General features: G+C 44.5%; 1 protein-coding gene across 1 annotated transcript; it reads left to right on the forward strand.

Annotated features, from left to right (window-relative positions):
* The first annotated feature begins 1,513 nt into the window (after window positions 1-1,513).
* On the forward strand, window positions 1,514-2,707 carry LOC127911737 (uncharacterized). The gene has a single exon (XM_052479157.1). The coding sequence runs from the start codon at window positions 1,660-1,662 to the stop codon at window positions 2,560-2,562; it is 903 nt and encodes a 300-aa protein (XP_052335117.1). The 5' UTR covers window positions 1,514-1,659; the 3' UTR covers window positions 2,563-2,707.
* The last annotated feature ends 16,832 nt before the right edge of the window (window positions 2,708-19,539 follow it).

Here is a 19,539-nt window from a genome sequence, read left to right on the forward strand (position 1 = left end):
AAATAGTTTCAGGGGAGGAGAGAGGAGGACGACGCACTCACACAATTACTGATTACGTCATTTCCGGTCACAACTTGCAGGCTTGTTTTCGAACTGCTGTGCGTTTTGTTGCCAACCTATTTTGCTACCTGACAACTACGGGTTTCACTTTTTAATTACCGTTCATATATTTATTTATTTTTTCCTCAACTTTTTCACTCCGGACGCTTTATCTGGACACGATTCGTCAGGACCTCCAACAGCCGAAGCTAAGTAGTAACATTAACATGATGCCTTCTAATTGCAGCCGCTGTGCTCGCCTTACGGCGAGGATAGCTGTGCTACAAGCCCAGCTTCAGACGCAATCGTTAGGCAAGGGTAATTTCAGTGTAGGAAAGGATGAAACAGCGTCTGTGCCACCAGTAAGTACAGATAGTAGTATAAATCCCCTGGCACAGTCCCCGCAGCCGGACAACTTTCTCACGGTTTCTGGAAGGAAATGCTGTAGGAACGCTCAACCGGTGTCGCTCATTCAGCAGACAGAAACTTTCAACCGGTTTTCCCCATTAAGCAGCGGGTCGGTGTCAGAGGCCGAGTCTTCTCTGGTCTCTACTCCTCCCGTTACGGGGTCTGAGACGCCGAAGCTTCCCACCATTAGCTCTGACAAATTGAAAACTCTAGTCATTGGCGACTCCATTACCCGCAGTATTAGACTTAAAGCGAATCATCCAGCGATCATACACTGTTTACCCGGGGGCAGGGCTACCGGCGTTAAGGCTAATCTGAAGATGGTGCTGGCTAAAGCTAAAACTGGCGAGTGTAGAGAGTATAGAGATATTGTTATCCACGTCGGCACCAACGATGTTAGGATGAAACAGTCAGAGATCACCAAGCGCAACATAGCTTCTGCGTGCATATCAGCTAGAAAGATGTGTCGGCATCGAGTAATTGTCTCTGGCCCCCTCACAGTTAGGGGGAGTGATGAGCTCTACAGCAGAGTCTCACAACTCAATCGCTGGTTGAAAACTGTTTTCTGCCCCTCCCAAAAGATAGAATTTGTAGATAATTGGCCCTCTTTCTGGGACTCACCCACAAACAGGACCAAGCCTGACCTGCTGAGGAGTGACGGACTCCATCCTAGCTGGAGGGGTGCTCTCATCTTATCTGCCAACATAGACAGGGCTCTAACTCCTCTAGCTCCACAATGAAATAGGGTGCAGGCCAGGCAGCAGGCTATTAGCCAGCCTGCCAGCATAGTGGAGTCTGCCACTAGCATAGTCAGTGTAGTCAGCTCAGCTATCACCATTGAGACCGTGTCTGTGCCTCGACCTAGGTTGGGCAAAACTAAACATGGCGGTGTTCGCCTTAGCAATCTCACTAGGATAAAGACCACCTCCATTCCTGTCATTACTGAAAGAGATCATGATACCTCACATCTCAAAATAGGGCTACTTAATGTTAGATCCCTTACTTCAAAGGCAATTATAGTCAATGAACTAATCACTGATCATAATCTTGATGTGATTGGCCTGACTGAAACATGGCTTAAGCCTGATGAATTTTCTGTGTTAAATGAGGCCTCACCTCCTGGCTACACTAGTGACCATATCCCCGTGCATCCCGCAAAGGCGGAGGTGTTGCTAACATTTACGATAGCAAATTTCAATTTACAAAAAAAAAATGACGTTTTCGTCTTTTGAGCTTCTAGTCATGAAATCTATGCAGCCTACTCAATCACTTTTTATAGCTACTGTTTACAGGCCTCCTGGGCCATATACAGCGTTTCTCACTGAGTTCCCTGAATTCCTATCAGACCTTGTAGTCATTGCAGATAATATTCTAATCTTTGGTGACTTTAATATTCACATGGAAAAGTCCACAGACCCACTCCAAAAGGCTTTTGGAGCCATCATCGACTCAGTGGGTTTTGTCCAACATGTCTCTGGACCCACTCACTGTCACAGTCATACGCTGGACCTAGTTTTGTCCCATGGAATAAATGTTGTGGATCTTAATGTTTTTCCTCATAATCCTGGACTATCGGACCACCATTTTATTACGTTTGCAATTGCAACAAATAATCTGCTCAGACCCCAACCAAGGAACATCAAAAGTCGTGCTATAAATTCACAGACAACACAAAGATTCCTTGATGCCCTTCCAGACTCCCTCTGCCTACCCAAGGACGCCAGAGGACAAAAATCTGTTAACCACCTAACTGAGGATCTCAATTTAACCTTGCGCAATACCCTAGATGCAGTTGCACCCCTAAAAACTTTTAAAAATTCTCATAAGAAACTAGCTCCCTGGTACACAGAAAATACCCGAGCTCTGAAGCAAGCTTCCAGAAAATTGGAACGGAAATGGCGCCACACCAAACTGGAAGTCTTCCGACTAGCTTGGAAGGACGGTACCGTGCAGTACCGAAGAGCCCTTACTGCTGCTCGATCGTCCTATTTTTCTAACTTAATTGAGGAAAATAAGAACAATCCGAAATTCCTTTTTGATACTGTGGCAAAGCTAACTAAAAAGCAGCATTCCCCAAGAGGGATGACTTTCACTTTAGCAGTGATAAATTCATGAACTTCTTTGAGGAAAAGATTATGATTATTAGAAAGCAAATTACGGACTCCTCTTTAAACCTGCGTATTCCTCCAAACCTCAGTTGTCCTGAGTCTGCACAACTCTGCCAGGACCTAGGATCAAGAGAGACGCTCAAGTGTTTTAGTACTATATCTCTTGACACAATGATGAAAATAATCATGGCCTCTAAACCTTCAAGCTGTATACTGGACCCTATTCCAACTAAACTACTGAAAGAGCTGCTTCCTGTGCTTGGCCCTCCTATGTTGAACATAATAAACGGCTCTCTATCCACTGGATGTGTACCAAACTCACTAAAAGTGGCAGTAATAAAGCCTCTCTTGAAAAAGCCAAACCTTGACCCAGAAAATATAAAAAACTATCGGCCTATATCGAATCTTCCATTCCTCTCAAAGATTTTAGAGAAGGCTGTTGCGCAACAATTCACTGCCTTCCTGAAGACAAACAATGTATACGAAATGCTTCAGTCTGGTTTTAGACCCCATCATAGCACTGAGACGGCACTTGTGAAGGTGGTAAATGACATTTTAATGGCATCGGACCGAGGCTCTGCATCTGTCCTCGTGCTCCTAGACCTTAGTGCTGCTTTTGATACCATCGATCACCACATTCTTTTGGAGAGATTGGAAACCCAAATTGGTCTACACGGACATGTTCTGGCCTGGTTTAGGTCTTATCTGTCGGAAAGATATCAGTTTGTCTCTGTGAATGGTTTGTCCTCTGACAAATCAACTGTACATTTCGGTGTTCCTCAAGGTTCTGTTTTAGGACCACTATTGTTTTCACTATATATTTTACCTCTTGGGGATGTTATTCGAAAACATAATGTAAACTTTCACTGCTATGCGGATGACACACAGCTGTACATTTCAATGAAACATGGTGAAGCCCCAAAATTGCCCTCGCTAGAAGCATGTGTTTCAGACATAAGGAAGTGGATGGCTGCAAACTTTCTACTATTAAACTCGGACAAAACAGAGATGCTTGTTCTAGGTCCCAAGAAACAAAGAGATCTTCTGTTGAATCTGACAATTAATCTTAATGGTTGTACAGTCGTCTCAAATAAAACTGTGAAGGACCTCGGCGTTACTCTGGACCCTGATCTCTCTTTTGAAGAACATATCAAGACCATTTCGAGGACAGCTTTTTCCATCTACGTAACATTGCAAAAATCAGAAACTTTCTGTCCAAAAATGATGCAGAAAAATTAATCCATGCTTTTGTCACTTCTAGGTTAGACTACTGCAATGCTCTATTTTCCGGCTACCCGGATAAAGCACTAAATAAACTTCAGTTAGTGCTAAATACGGCTGCTAGAATCCTGACTAGAACCAAAAAATTTGATCATATTACTCCAGTGCTAGCCTCTCTACACTGGCTTCCTGTCAAAGCAAGGGCTGATTTCAAGGTTTTACTGCTAACCTACAAAGCATTACATGGGCTTGCTCCTACCTACCTCTCTGATTTGGTCCTGCCTACATACCTACACGTACGCTACGGTCACAAGACGCAGGCCTCCTAATTGTCCCTAGAATTTCTAAGCAAACAGCTGGAGGCAGGGCTTTCTCTATAGAGCTCCATTTTTATGGAACGGTCTGCCTACCCATGTCAGAGACGCAAACTCGGTCTCAACCTTTAAGTCTTTACTGAAGACTCATCTCTTCAGTGGGTCATATGATTGAGTGTAGTCTGGCCCAGGAGTGGGAAGGTGAACGGAAAGGCTCTGGAGCAACGAACCGCCCTTGCTGTCTCTGCCTGGCCGGTTCCCCTCTTTCCACTGGGATTCTCTGCCTCTAACCCTGTTACGGGGGCTGAGTCACTGGCTTGCTGGGGCTCTCTCGTGCCGTCCCTGGGGGGTGCGTCACCTGGGTGGGTTGATTCACTGTTGTGGTCGGCCTGTCTGGGTTGCCCCCCTTGGGTTGTACCGTGGCGGAGATCTTTGTGGGCTATACTCGGCCTTGTCTCAGGATGGTAAGTTGGTGGTTGAAGATATCCCTCTAGTGGTGTGGGGCTGTGCTTTGGCAAAGTGGGTGGGGTTATATCCTTCCTGTTTGGCCCTGTCCGGGGTGTCCTCGGATGGGGCCACAGTGTCTCCTGACCCCTCCTGTCTCAGCCTCCAGTATTTATGCTGCAGTAGTTTATGTGTCGGGGGCTAGGGTCAGTTTGTTATATCTGGAGTACTTCTCCTGTCCTATTCGGTGTCCTGTGTGAATCTAAGTGTGCGTTCTCTAATTCTCTCCTTCTCTCTTTCTTTCTCTCTCTCGGAGGACCTGAGCCCTAGGACCATGCCCCAGGACTACCTGACATGATGACTCCTTGCTGTCCCCAGTCCACCTGGCCATGCTGCTGCTCCAGTTTCAACTGGCCTGGGCCCTAGGACCATGTCCCAGGACTACCTGACATGAGGACTCCTTGCTGTCCCCAGTCCACCTGGCCATGCTCCTGCTCCAGTTTCAACTGTTCTGCCTTACTATTATTCAACCATGCTGGGTCATTTATGAACATTTGAACATCTTGGCCACGTTCTGTTATAATCTCCACCCGGCACAGCCAAAGAGGACTGGCCACCCCACATATGCTCTCTCTAATTCTCTCTTTCTTTCTCTCTCTCTCGGAGGACCTGAGCCCTAGGACAGTGCCCCAGGACTACCTGACATGATGGCTCCTTGCTGTCCCCATTCCACCTGACTGCTGCTGCTCCAGTTTCAACTGTTCTGCCTTATTATTATTCGACCATGCTGGTCATTTATGAACATTTGAACATCTTGGTCATGTTCTGTTATAATCTCTACCCGGCACAGCCAGAAGAGGACTGGCCACCCCACATAGCCCGGTTCCTCTCTAGGTTTCTTCCTAGGTTTTGGCCTTTCTAGGAGTTTTTCCTAGCCACCGTGCTTTTACACCTGCATTGTTTGCTGTTTGGGGTTTTAGGCTGGGTTTCTGTACAGCACTTTGAGATATCAGCTGATGTACGAAGGGCTATATAAATACATTTGATTTGATTTGATTTGATTTGACGGGCTTTCTTTCTGTTGACTAATGGAAACCCTGAGGTTGAGCCCCGTGTGTGAGAGAGAAGGGGAGGTGTGTGTGTGTACCCATCTCTACCATGTGTATTTATAAGAGGCACTGTAGTTTGATTTCCTCCGATAAAAGGAAGGAAAAGCATGGTCCCATGTGTCAAAAGACTTCCCTTTGAATATGACTTAAACCCATCAGAGAGAGAGAGAGAGAGAGAGGGGGGGGGGAGAGAGGGGGGAGAGGAGAGAGAGAGAGAGAGAGAGAGAGAGAGAGAGAGAGAGAGAGAGAGAGAGAGAGAGAGAGAGAGAGAGAGAGAGGGGGAGAGAGAGAGAGAGGGAGAGAGAGAGAGAGAGAGAGGGCAGGAGAGAGAGAGAGGGCAGGGAGAGGGGTGAAGAGATATGAGGACAAGGATCCTTCACTCTTCTTCTTTCCCCGTCTCTCTCTCTGTCTTTCTGATGATACCCCTCTTTCTCACTCTATTTCTGTCTCTCACTCTTTCTGTCTCTCTCACTCTCTTTCTGATGATACCCCTCTCTCTCACTCTATTTCTGTCTCTCACTCTTTCTGTCTCTCTCTCACTCTTTCTGATGATACCTCTCTCTCTCACTCTATTTCTGTCTCACTCTTTCTGTCTCTCTCACTCTCTTTCTGATGATACCCCTCTCTCTCACTCTATTTCTGTCTCTCACTCTTTCTGTCTCTCTCACTCTCTTTCTGATGATACCCCTCTCTCTCACTCTATTTCTGTCTCTCACTCTTTCTGTCTCTCTCACTCTCTTTCTGATGATACCCCTCTCTCTCACTCTATTTCTGTCTCTCACTCTTTCTGTCTCTCTCTCACTCTTTCTGATGATACCTCTCTCTCTGGCAGGATATAAACATGTGTGTAGACATGCCACCAGTTAAACATGTTCATGTGATGACCTTGTCACAGACACACACGTGTGTGTGTGTGTGTGTGTCTGTGTGTGTATGTGCATGTGCTTATGAAAAAAGATTATGATAATCCATTAAATATCAAGGTAGGGATTATGCAGTTCATGGCTGCTGCGTGCTGTTATCAAGCGACAATATCGTGTTGTTACTTCAAGAGGGTTTATAGGAATGGAACTCTTGGCTGGACAGAGACTGAGGGGGGAAAGTGGAATTTCTATGTGATGCACGATAGGAGGAAATAAGATATACATATGAGCCTGTGGTATTATTCCCTGATTAAAACAGGAAGAAAGAAGATATACATATGAACATGAGGTATTCTTCCCTGATTAATACAATAGGAATGAAGATGTACATATGGGCCTGTGGCTCACAGTAAAACAGATCTGCATTCTTCCCTGATTAAGACAGGAGGAAAGAAGATATACATGTGAGCCTGTGGTATCAAGGCTCTATGTTTCCAACCATGCTGTTCAGCAGCCCTGAGAGGCAGGTCCGAACCTTAAGAAAAAACATAAACCAAAATAGGTCAGCATGTAACCATGAATTTTCATCGACTCAAACAGCTTCTCGCTGGAGGACTAGCGGATGGAATGGGATGGTATGGTATTTGTGAGAGTAAAGGTCACTACTGCCCTCTGCTGTCAAGCTGTGGTACTACCTCCTTTCCTCAACCAGAATCGATTCTATCCAGGGCAACGCTCACCTCTATCTATATTTGCTATGTTTGAAGTGTGTGGGCATAGCGGTATGAATCATGGTTTCAGCTCGGCCATGGGAGTGGGTGGACGGAACGCAACAGAGAAGCGAGAGGACATCCTTTTCTTGTGGATCACACACTGCCCGCCCGCCGCATCTCTCAAAGCCCACACACACACACACACACACACACACACACACACACACACACACACACACACACACACACACACACACACACACACACACACACACACACACACACACACACACACACACACACACACACACACACACACAAGGAGAAATCAATGAAGATGTTTTAGAGTTGTCTGCTATTCAGCTGGCTTTTATATGCTGCGTTCTACCATTGTGCCTGGGGTTAGGAAGAAGGAGTGGAAAGGAGCGGAGGCACTGTGCCGTATCTATCTCTACACTGACTCATCATCCTGAAATAAAACTAGTAATTATTCATTTCCTGTTTAGAGATGGAGAGGTATAATAAGAATGCAATGACGATGATGATGATGTGGAACTGTTCTCTTTCTTTCTCTCTGCTCGCTTCCCCCACAACACATCTTATGAAGTTATAAATCCACAGTCCCTCAGTGCAACCTGGTCTCACAGAATTTCGTATTATTCCCTATGTAAATCCGAGACACTTTATTTATATGTTATGTTTCGTATTGTATTCATGGGTGTCCATCTCCCATTTCAAATAATATGTTACCAATTATAAATCATATTGTATGTTACGAATTTGCAAAATGTACTATATGTTACACATTTTCAAAAGGTATGACATGTTAAGGATTTTAGCTAGGTGGTAAAGGTTAGCTAACATGCTAAGTAGTTGAAAACTTGCTAATATGATAAAATGCAAAAGTATATGACGAGATTCGAACTCGCAACCTTTGGGTTGCTAGACGTTAGGCCTTATACATCAACCCATCCATCCCCCCTACTTTAGTTTTTGCCTTAGCTTGTTTGGGATAGGGGGCAGTATTTTGACGTCCGGATGAAAAGCGTGCCCAACATAAACTGCCTGTGAATCAGGCCCAGAAGCTAGATATGCATATAATTGGTAGATTTGGATAGAAAACACTCTAAACTTTCTAAAACTGTTAAAATAATGTCTGTGAGTAGAACAGAACTGATATGGCAGGCGAAACCCCAAGGACAAACCATCCCAAAGACGAACAAAAATTCAGTTTACCACTACTTTCAATGGCTATCACTTTTATTATAAGGCGAAGTCCTCCCAGGTTGCAGTTCCTAGGGATTCCACTAGATGTCAACAGTCTTTTAAAAGAGTTTTAGGCTGGTTTTTGGAAAAATTAGCCAGAAATTGTCATTTTTCTAGGTGGCTCCCATTTTGGCTGTAGTGTTTCCAAGCGTGTGGAAGAGAGCACGTTCTTTGGTATTTTTCTCCGGTAAAGACAATAACGATTCTCCATCTTAAATTTGATCATTTATTTACGTATTTTTATAAAAAAAAATATTTATTTTACTAGGCAAGTCAGTTAAGAACAAATTCTTATTTTCAATGACGGCCTAGGAACAGTGGGTTAGGGGCAGAATGACAGATTTTGTACCTTGTCAGCTCAGGGATCTGAACTTGCAACCTTTCGGTTACTAGTCTAATGCTCTAACCACTAGGCTACCCTGCCGTATTATGGTACCTAAGGTTTGATTATGAATGTTGTTTGACTTGATGATGATGATGATGGTGTGGTTCTTTCTCTGCGCTTCCTCCCACAATACATCTGTCCTTCTTTTCTTCTATCCATCTTATGAAGTTTTAAGTCCACAGTCCCTCTGAAGTCATCAGGCAGGAAAGAAATAAACAATTATATTCTATTTGAAGTAATCACCAAACACTATACAGTAGTCCCTAGCTGGAGGTGCTGGTGCAAGAAGAAAAAAATAAATTAGCTAGCTTTCTCTTCTTTTCTTTTTATCTCTCCTCCTATTGACTAGGCAATATTCATAGGTAGACTACACCTGGGATGTCTCCCAAATGAGCCCCTGTTCCCTATACAGTGCACTACTTTTAACGAGAGCCCTATGGACTGTTGTAAAAAGAAGTGCACTATATAGAGAATAGGCTGCAGTTTAGGACACCTGCATACTGTTTTAGTTCTCCCCTGCATACAGTAATGTTTTTTTTCATATTTAAAAAAATATATATTATTTAAGAACAGGTAACATAAGACTAATTTTTCACCAGCCTCGTGCTTATTGAGCTGCAGGATGCCAGACTAATAATCCAAACATTTGCTCTGTCCCATTCATTCCTCAGCCCCTGACTGATGGATCGGTGGTGGGGAGAAATCAAGGCCCTGAAATAACTCCTGGCTGGTTGATTTCCTAAGGGCTACACCACCATGGACCACCTGTTGGCCTGCTACTCTGCTGGGTACTGTAGCACAGAACAGAGGGCATCATCCTCCATTACAACTCTCACACACACACAGGTTAGGACACATGTGTGTGTGTGTGTATGTTTGCATGCTTTTATGCTTGTGTGTGTATACAAGTACACACACAAGCACACACACCTTACATCCCCACATACACACACAACCTCACGCACTATCCCTCCTTTCTGTCTTTCATCCGGTAGACAGCTTGTTCCTCCTCAACATGCCGATCATTTTCAAAGGGAAAACGGGACACATCTCAGAGTACTGAGATGAAAGCAGCTTAATGATGTATAATACATGGCCACCATTCATTGGCTACAACAAAAGGAGGTGGTGGTTTGAAAGACGGAAAAGGGGAGAGATCGAAAGGAATCTGGTCAAGATTGATTTTTCTTCGCTTTTTGTGACTTTAGAGAAGGGAGAGGAGCTCAGGATTTCCCAAATGGAACCCTATTCTACGAGCCATGGTCAAATGCAGTGCACTGGATAGGGAATGGTGCTATTTGAGACACAGCTGTTGAGTTAGTTATTTCTATCAGGACAGCTCTGCCTCTCATCTTCTCGGAAAACCGAATGGGAACCAAATTAGAGAAATAGTCAGCCAGACAACGAGCTGCCATGGAAGAAAATTCAATGAATTATTCCTGAGATGTGTGATGTGAACATCGTGTTCCCTTCTCTTCTAGACCCCCCTGTCTATCCCAGGTACTGATATCTGACACCCTAGTATCTGACAGACACACATAAACACACATACCCATGCACCACATGTACATGCTCACAAAAGTACATGCTCACGAAAGAGGCTCCGGTTTAAATGAGAGGTACAATTGTCCCGGGGTCCCTATTAGAGGACAGAAAATACCAATAGGAGACAGAAATACAATCCACACATTATTGCCACACAGGAAAGAGACACACACACAGGAAACAGACACACACACAGGAAGCAGGAAGATGAATTGAATCTGTGAAAGTAATAGTGATGGTGATTTCCTCTAGCTCAAAAGAAACAGTGAATATATATCGCACCAGAGTAATAGCAATGTAAGGCTGTACAATAGGAATAGCAATAGCTAGCTACATGCAGCAGCTGCAATGTAATAGCAATGGGCTAGCACCCAATAGAAATGGCTATAGTAGAATTCGCTATGCTTGCATGTTAATGGTGTTGGCTGTGAATAGGCATAAAGTAATACAAAGGCTAGTAAGCTAGCATACTACAAAAAAGTAGTGTATGCTAACAGGCTACAGTAACTAGCAGTAGTTATGATATACCGTAAAAGGGGGCTAGCATAGCATAGAATGTAACAGTATATAATTAGCAACTAGCATTGCACACAAAATATACAGGAGAAGCTATCCTGCTAGGCTAGCAAGCCTCAGGTTATGGGCTTGCCTAATTAACATTGTAAAGGGTAACAGTTAGCAGCTTGCAAGGCTAATAGATAGCAGGGGCTATGGGGGCAAGGATGATAACATGTAACAGACACCATCAGGAAGCCCAAAGAGCGGCTTGCCTGTGTGGGGAGGTGTCCGGTTGGTTAGTTAGTGTGGAGGCCAGGAGTTTATAGAGCTGTGGTCAACCTGGGCTCCTGGAAACTGGGTGGGGGTCTCCAACCCCAGGCTAGGCCACAGATTGGCTGACCAGGTCAGCTGACTCTGTTGCCCGGCAACCTGGTCACTAACCAATAGGTGTGAAGTTATCATGCAGTCTCACTGCAGAATTAGACGTGTATCCATCAAAACATCAACTTTCAAAGTTGCTCTGAACGTCAAATTTTGAAGTGTTTTTCACATTTTGCATTGACTATTCCTGCTTAGTATAGATCCATTTCTCCAAACTTCAAATTTAGAAGGTTCAGAGTTAAGGCTTTAGATAGGGTTAAAACATGATGTTTAGGCACTCATTCCAAATGGTTAAGGTAAGGGTTATGGTTTGGGATAGGGTAAAATAACAAGTGTCCACCACTGGGATCAAACACTCAACCTTCTGATACAGAATCATGAGGTTATGCAACCTTGCTATGCAGAATCATGCAACCTTCTGATACAGAAACATGGGATTATGCCCATCCACCACCCCCGTCCACTGTACCCTAGCAAAATCCAAGCCTACTTGATGGTAATAGTGCTCACTATTGCCTGGTTTTGAAGGCATTTTTCTGGACATGGATAGAGGACATGGATAGATGTCCAATTTCAAAGTCACTCTTTAGCAATCTGCCTGGGGAAGTGGACTTCTGCAGCAGGACAATAGACATGTTTTTTATTTTACCTTTATTTAACTAGGCAAGTCAGTTAAGAACAAATTCTTATTTTCAACGAGGACCTAGGAACAGTGGGTTAACTGCCTTGTTCAGGGACAGAACGACAGAGGTATACCTCATCAGCTCGGGGATTGGGGACGAGGCCAGAGGTTGGAAGCTACCTTAGCTGTAAGAAGTCACAAAGTGTGTCTCTAAAAATAAGGTGCTATCTGGAAGCTAAAAGGGTTATTCGCCTGTCCCGATAGGAGAACTCTTTGAAGAATCCTTGTTGGTTCCAACCCTTGGTTTGTACGGTAAACTACAAGCATTGAATTGATAATAAGCCTCTCTGTAAACTATCACTGAAATAGAAACACAGCAGAATACATCATAAACATATGATCCCCATAGTCTATTAACCTTTTCCCAAATACATTTTTCTGTTACCAATCATTCTGTGCTGTGTCTGTCTATGTCTGTGTCTGTGTCTGCGTGTGTGTGTGTGTGTGTGTGTGTGTGTGTGTGTGTGTGTGTGTGTGTGTGTGTGTGTGTGTGTGTGTGTGTGTGTGTGTGTGTGTGTGTGTGTGTGTGTGTGTGTGTGTGTGTGTGTGTGTGTGTGTGTGCTTGCTTATCGGCACTGACATTGCCATGTCACTGGAGAGTTCATGTAATGTTGCTGAGACAAGAGAAAAGGCACACATTGCTGTCTGATAATCCATTAAATCCTAACCACAAACATAAGGCAAGCAAAACAAACAAACCGTCTGAGGTCTGAGCCGCTCCACCGCCACAGGGGCTCTCATGAGACGACGCTGCACAGATCCTCTTGCATAAGAAACGTTGACGTTCATAAAGTAAATTAGGAACAGCTGAGTTTAGAATGTTCTGACAGTGGATCTGGAGTTGTATAGTTTTCTAATTAGAAGAAGAAAAATAACATCCTGAAAGTTTAAAAAAAGAACACTTGATTCAAATAGTTTATTGGATGATAAAATGGTTGACAAATGTGAGTTGAACTCTATGAACAAAGCACAGCAGGAACTTACATTAGACACAGTGCATTCTTCTGTTCTTCTGAACAATTTGGTTATAATGATTAACGCGTCCTCTCCCTCCCCTATTCAGTGTGAGAGCACAATATCATGGGCAATTTAATCATCATCTGCAGAAGGATGGTTGCTGTCAGAGTCGCAGGTTGGTCATTATTGGGAAGCCTGATTAGTTTCTGAATGAGATATTAATGGACTGTCTGTAATGAAACCATCTCTAACATACAATTAACATTCACAGTGACCCATACTGGGAGTCTATCTCAAAAGCTCAGCCAACAAAAGAGAATGATAACTTGTGAATTATCAATTGTCTCTAACCTTTTAAAAAAATATGTGAATTCTTGAGAGTTTGAGGCCTTGTGGATTTATCTTTACATTCTTCTTGTCAACCATTTTGATCAATAACTTACTTGATGAAACATGCTGAATAAATAAAATAAACTGCTTTCATATTTACAAGGTTGCAGTGCTAAATCGAACATATTCTAAATATCATATTATTTACATTGCCAAATGGACAAATTAATAGCACACTGGGTTACAATGATTTGAAGTGCAGAATAGTTTAAAGTAATGCCATTCCTGGACATCAACACAAGCAAACTAGGTTACTGCAGAACAAACCTTCCAGAGCCTTCAGAAATGTACAATGTATTCTACTATCGACTTCAACTAAACTACAAGACAGTTTCTTTTAAACCAGCTCCAACTTTGATATTTAATACAGTACTATAGCGACACACGGGTGTAGACATGTATACATTCTTATTCTAGATGTATGAACACTTTACAATATCACAATACCTGTGAATCATGTAGGAAATCTACAGAAATGCTCCTAAGGAGTTTTATGGAGCCTTGAATCAAGAATCATTACAGAGAAAAATAAACATTGATGGATACTTTACTGCCATTTAAATCAAGCCTGTTATGTTTTTATTATTGCTGTCCTTCTCCAGGATAAATAGAGAGATAAAGCAGCGAGCGGCGGGTGGACTGTGCCAGCCCAACATTTTAGGGAGTCCTTTTGGAATAGTAAAGATGCCTGTATGATGTATGCGGGGCTCTGAGGTTGCTGAGAGGACACAAAGAGGAACGCTTACAGAGAGAAAATTAAAAGGAGTGGGAGAGAGACGAAGAGAGAGACAGAGGGAGGGAGAAAGATAGCTAAGGGGAAGAGGGTGAGATAAACAGTGGAAGAGGCTTAGACCGAGACGAAGCGAGAGACAGTTAGCTAGCTGTGATTTCATAGTGCCGGCTCAAGTTGAGGCCTGTAGAAGACCTGTCCAAAGGCCAACCTGCGTTTCAGCTTTATCCACAGCAGCTCTCTCTCCCTCTGGGAACCCTTCATGAAGCCCCTGTTGTCCTCGGCTAGACGGCACAGGTATGGGATCACTACGTTCACAGGCCCATAGCGAGCACACTTATACACAGAGAAACCTGCCTGGCCTGGAGGGAGGAGACGGGTAGGATAATAGAGAACAGACACAAAGGTCACAGGGACATTTTGTAGAGTAACACAAAGCTATACGATGCAGTAGTAACAGGGATTTCACTAGCTAGAACAAAAAGAAGAAGACAACAATAAACATGTCGTCCCCCCTAAATGATGCAGTGCCCCCTTTGGGCCAATTGAGATATTGCATGTAACTTACAGATTTCAGTTAATTACTATAGCTCCCGCATTGGGCAAATCAGAGTAATTTTGTAGATGCCAGATCTCTATGGCAAGACTCATTCACCCAGGTTTCGTCAAAATCGTCACAGTGCTGTCTCAGATATTGTGTGTGACTAACGCATGACAGAACGAACGTACGGATGGAGACAGATCCAGTCCCCTCTCCGATTTCATCGTGGGGGACAATTAAAGAAATATTGAGGAGTTCAGAAGTGGAAAGTTATGGACAAAATGTGCTGTTTCTGTGATGCGTTGGAACAAAAGCCTGCATACCATGTGGAGTTGAACAAGTTTGATTGACAAACTTGTGTCTGTGAGAAGAATTCCAAAAATGTGTCATTTTTTTTGTCATTTTGTGATGTGTTATTGTTCAGAAAGAAAACACTGCATAGAAATATGTTTAATCCTTTATTGAGCAATGAATTATGCAAGTCTTGGCAATATGGAATCAGGCCCAACTGCGTGTCAATGTTCACAAACAAGAAAAGTAAAAATAGGTTAAAAGCACTTATAGTTTGAGAAAATCAATATTTTTATAGAAATGTAATGTCCATGTGCTGGTATGTGTGAGCAGTCAGTGTAGAGCAGTCAGTGTAGGGAGCCATCATCTTCAGAGCAGTCAGGGTAGGGAGCCATCCTCCTCAGAGCAGTCAGGGTAGGGAGCCATCCCCCTCAGAGCAGTCAGGGTAGGGAGCCATCCTCTTCAGAGCAGTCAGGGTAGGGAGCCATCCTCCTCAGAGCAGTCAGGGTAGGGAGCCATCCTCCTCAGAGCAGTCAGGGTAGGAGCCATCCTCCTCAGAGCAGTCAGGGTAGGGAGCCATCCTCCTCAGAGCAGTCAGGGTAGGGAGCCATCCTCTTCAGAGCAGTCAGGGTAGGGAGCCATCCTCCTCAGAGCAGTCAGGGTAGGGAGCCATCCTCCTCAGAGCAGTCAGGGTAGGGAGCCATCCTCCTCAGAGCAGTCAGGGTAGGGAGCCATCCCCCTCAGAGCAGTCAGGGTAGGGAGCCATCCTCCTCAGAGCAGTCAGGGTAGGGAGCCATCCTCCTCAGAGCAGTCAGGGTAGGGAGCCATCCTCCTCAGAGCAGTCAGGGTAGGGAGCCATCCTCCTCAGAGCAGTCAGGGTAGGGAGCCATCCTCCTCAGAGCAGTCAGGGTAGGGAGCCATCCCCTCAGAGCAGTCAGGGTAGGGAGCCATCCTCCTCAGAGCAGTCAGGGTAGGGAGCCATCCTCCTCAGAGCAGTCAGGGTAGGGAGCCATCCTCTTCAGAGCAGTCAGGGTAGGGAGCCATCCTCCTCAGAGCAGTCAGGGTAGGGAGCCATCCTCCTCAGAGCAGTCAGGGTAGGGAGCCATCCTCCTCAGAGCAATCAATGTATGGAGCCATCCTCCTCAGAGCAGTCAGGGTATGGAGCCATCCTCCTCAGAGCAGTCATGGTATGGAGCCATCCTCCTCAGAGCAGTCAGGGTAGGGAGCCATCCTCCTCAGAGCAGTCAGGGTATGGAGCCATCCTCCTCAGAGCAGTCAGGGTATGGAGCCATCCTCCTCAGAGCAGTCAGGGTATGGAGCCATCCTCCTCAGAGCAGTCAGGGTAGGGAGCCATCCTCCTCAGAGCAGTCAGGGTAGGGAGCCATCCTCCTCAGAGCAGTCAGGGTAGGGAGCCATCCTCCTCAGAGCAGTCAGTGATCTATGCCAGGCCTTGGCAGAGCAGTCAGGGTATGGAGCCATCCTTGAGCAGTCAGGGTAGGGAGCCATCCTGATGGTGCCATGCTTCACTGTGTCCTCGAGCAGTCAGGGAAGCCATCCTCCTGAGCAGTCAAGGTATTTCTGAGCAGTCAGGGGTAAGCCATCCTCCTCAATGAGCAGTCAAGGTAGGAGCATCCTCCTCAGAGCAGTCAGGGTAGACATGACAGACAATGTAAACCATCCTCCTCAGAGCAGTCAGTTACACAGCCATCCTCCTCAAGCAGCAATGTCTGGAATGTCACCCTAGAGCATCCTATAAGGCCAGTCCTTTTGTGTCAGAAGAGCTATGCCAGGCTGCAGTAGATTAGATTATGGAGATTTGCCTCTGATAAGTGTGCACTGTGTCCTTTGGTCAGAACAGAGCTATAAGTGGTACTTTTGGTCAGATCAGATCATAAGAATGGAGTCAGACACCTTGTAGTCAGATGACAGAGCAATTAAACCAGTACTTTTGGTCCCTGACAGAGTTATAAGCTGCAAAGTAATGTTTATCACCCTACATCCTATAAGTGCAGTACTTTTGGTCAGAAGAGCTATAACTGCAGTACTTTTGGTCAGATCAGAGCTATAACTGCAGTACTTTTGGTCAGATCAGAGCTATAACTGCAGTACTTTTGGTCAGATCAGAGCTATAAGTGCAGTACTTTGGTCAGAACAGAGCTATAAGTGCAGTACTTTTGGTCAGATCAGAGCTGTAAGTGCAGTACTTTTGGTCAGATCAGAGCTGTAAGTGCAGTACTTTTGGTCAGATCAGAGCTATAAGTGCAGTACTTTTGGTCAGATCAGAGCTGTAAGTGCAGTACTTTTGGTCAGATCAGAGCTGTAAGTGCAGTACTTTTGGTCAGATCAGAGCTATAAGTACTTTTGGTCAGATCAGAGCTATAAGCAGTACTTTTGGTCAGATCAGAGCTATAAGTGCAGTACTTTTGGTCAGATCAGAGCTGTAAGTGCAGTACTTTTGGTCAGATCAGAGCTGTAAGTGCAGTACTTTTGGTCAGATCAGAGCTGTAAGTGCAGTACTTTTGGTCAGATCAGAGCTATAAGTGCAGTACTTTTGGTCAGATCAGAGCTGTAAGTGCAGTACTTTTGGTCAGATCAGAGCTATAAGTGCAGTACTTTTGGTCAGATCAGAGCTATAAGTGCAGTACTTTTGGTCAGATCAGAGCTATAAGTGCAGTACTTTTGGTCAGATCAGAGCTATAAGTGCAGTACTTTTGGTCAGATCAGAGCTATAAGTGCAGTACTTTTGGTCAGATCAGAGCTATAAGTGCAGTACTTTTGGTCAGATCAGAGCTATAAGTGCAGTACTTTTGGTCAGATCAGAGCTATAAGTGCTGTACTGGTGGTCAGATCGGAGATACAGTTTAGTTATTCAACACTATTTAAACTTTTTTTCAACTATAACTATGTGTTAAGTATGTTTTCATGTATTCAGTGTCTGTTAGTATAAATAGATTCATCCTTTACCTGTGGTACATCATTTTAGTGGTCCCACAGTCAGGGTCAACAAGGTCCTCGTATCCAATCTCTTCCCCCTGCTACATGTAGGCTCCATGCACAAGCCCTCCCTTCTCGACAACTCAACATCTATGGTCATGTTATTATAGGCCTCCTATAATGGAAGAGAGAGGAGAGGATGACAACTCAACATCTATGGTCATGTCATTATAGGCCTCCTACAATGGAAGAGAGAGGAGAGGATGACAACTCAACATCTATGGTCATGTCATTATAGGCCTCCTACAATGGAAGAGAGAGGAGAGGATGACAACTCAACATCTATGGTCATGTTATTATAGGCCTCCTACAATGGAAGAGAGAGGAGAGGATGACAACTCAACATCTATGGTCATGTTATTATAGGCCTCCTACAATGGAAGAGAGAGGAGAGGATGACAACTCAACATCTATGGTCACGTTATTATAGGCCTCCTACAATGGAAGAGAGAGGAGAGGATGACAACTCAACATCCATGGTCACGTTATTATAGGCCTCCTACAATGGAAGAGAGAGGAGAGGATGACAACTCAACATCCATGGTCACGTTATTATAGGCCTCCTACAATGGAAGAGAGAGGAGAGGATGACAACTCAACATCCATGGTCACGTTATTATAGGCCTCCTACAATGGAAGAGAGAGGAGAGGATGACAACTCAACATCTATGGTCATGTTATTATAGGCCTCCTACAATGGAAGAGAGAGGAGAGGATGACAACTCAACATCCATGGTCACGTTATTATAGGCCTCCTACAATGGAAGAGAGAGGAGAGGATGACAACTCAACATCTATGGTCACGTTATTATAGGCCTCCTACAATGGAAGAGAGAGGAGAGGATGACAACTCAACATCCATGGTCACGTTATTATAGGCCTCCTACAATGGAAGAGAGAGGAGAGGATGACAACTCAACATCCATGGTCACGTTATTATAGGCCTCCTACAATGGAAGAGAGAGGAGAGGATGACAACTCAACATCTATGGTCACGTCATTATAGGCCTCCTACAATGGAAGAGAGAGGAGAGGATGACAACTCAACATCCATGGTCATGTTATTATAGGCCTCCTACAATGGAAGAGAGAGGAGAGGATGACAACTCAACATCTATGGTCATGTTATTATAGGCCTCCTACAATGGAAGAGAGAGGAGAGGATGACAACTCAACATCCATGGTCACGTTATTATAGGCCTCCTACAATGGAAGAGAGAGGAGAGGATGACAACTCAACATCTATGGTCATGTTATTATAGGCCTCCTACAATGGAAGAGAGAGGAGAGGATGACAACTCAACATCCATGGTCACGTTATTATAGGCCTCCTACAATGGAAGAGAGAGGAGAGGATGACAACTCAACATCTATGGTCACGTTATTATAGGCCTCCTACAATGGAAGAGAGAGGAGAGGATGACAACTCAACATCTATGGTCACGTCATTATAGGCCTCCTATGGCAATGTGTGACTACGGGGTCACTAACCTTGAGGTAACACTGGAAGGAGGGCAACGCGTGACTACAGGGTCACTAACCTTGAGGTAACACTGGAAGGAGGGCAACGCGTGACTACAGGGTCACTAACCTTGAGGTAACACTGGAAGGAAGGCAACGCGTGACTACAGGGTCTCTAACCTTGAGGTAACACTGGAAG

The sequence above is a fragment of the Oncorhynchus keta genome, chromosome 25 (genome assembly GCF_023373465.1).
Source record: "Oncorhynchus keta strain PuntledgeMale-10-30-2019 chromosome 25, Oket_V2, whole genome shotgun sequence".
Taxonomy (NCBI): domain Eukaryota; kingdom Metazoa; phylum Chordata; class Actinopteri; order Salmoniformes; family Salmonidae; genus Oncorhynchus; species Oncorhynchus keta.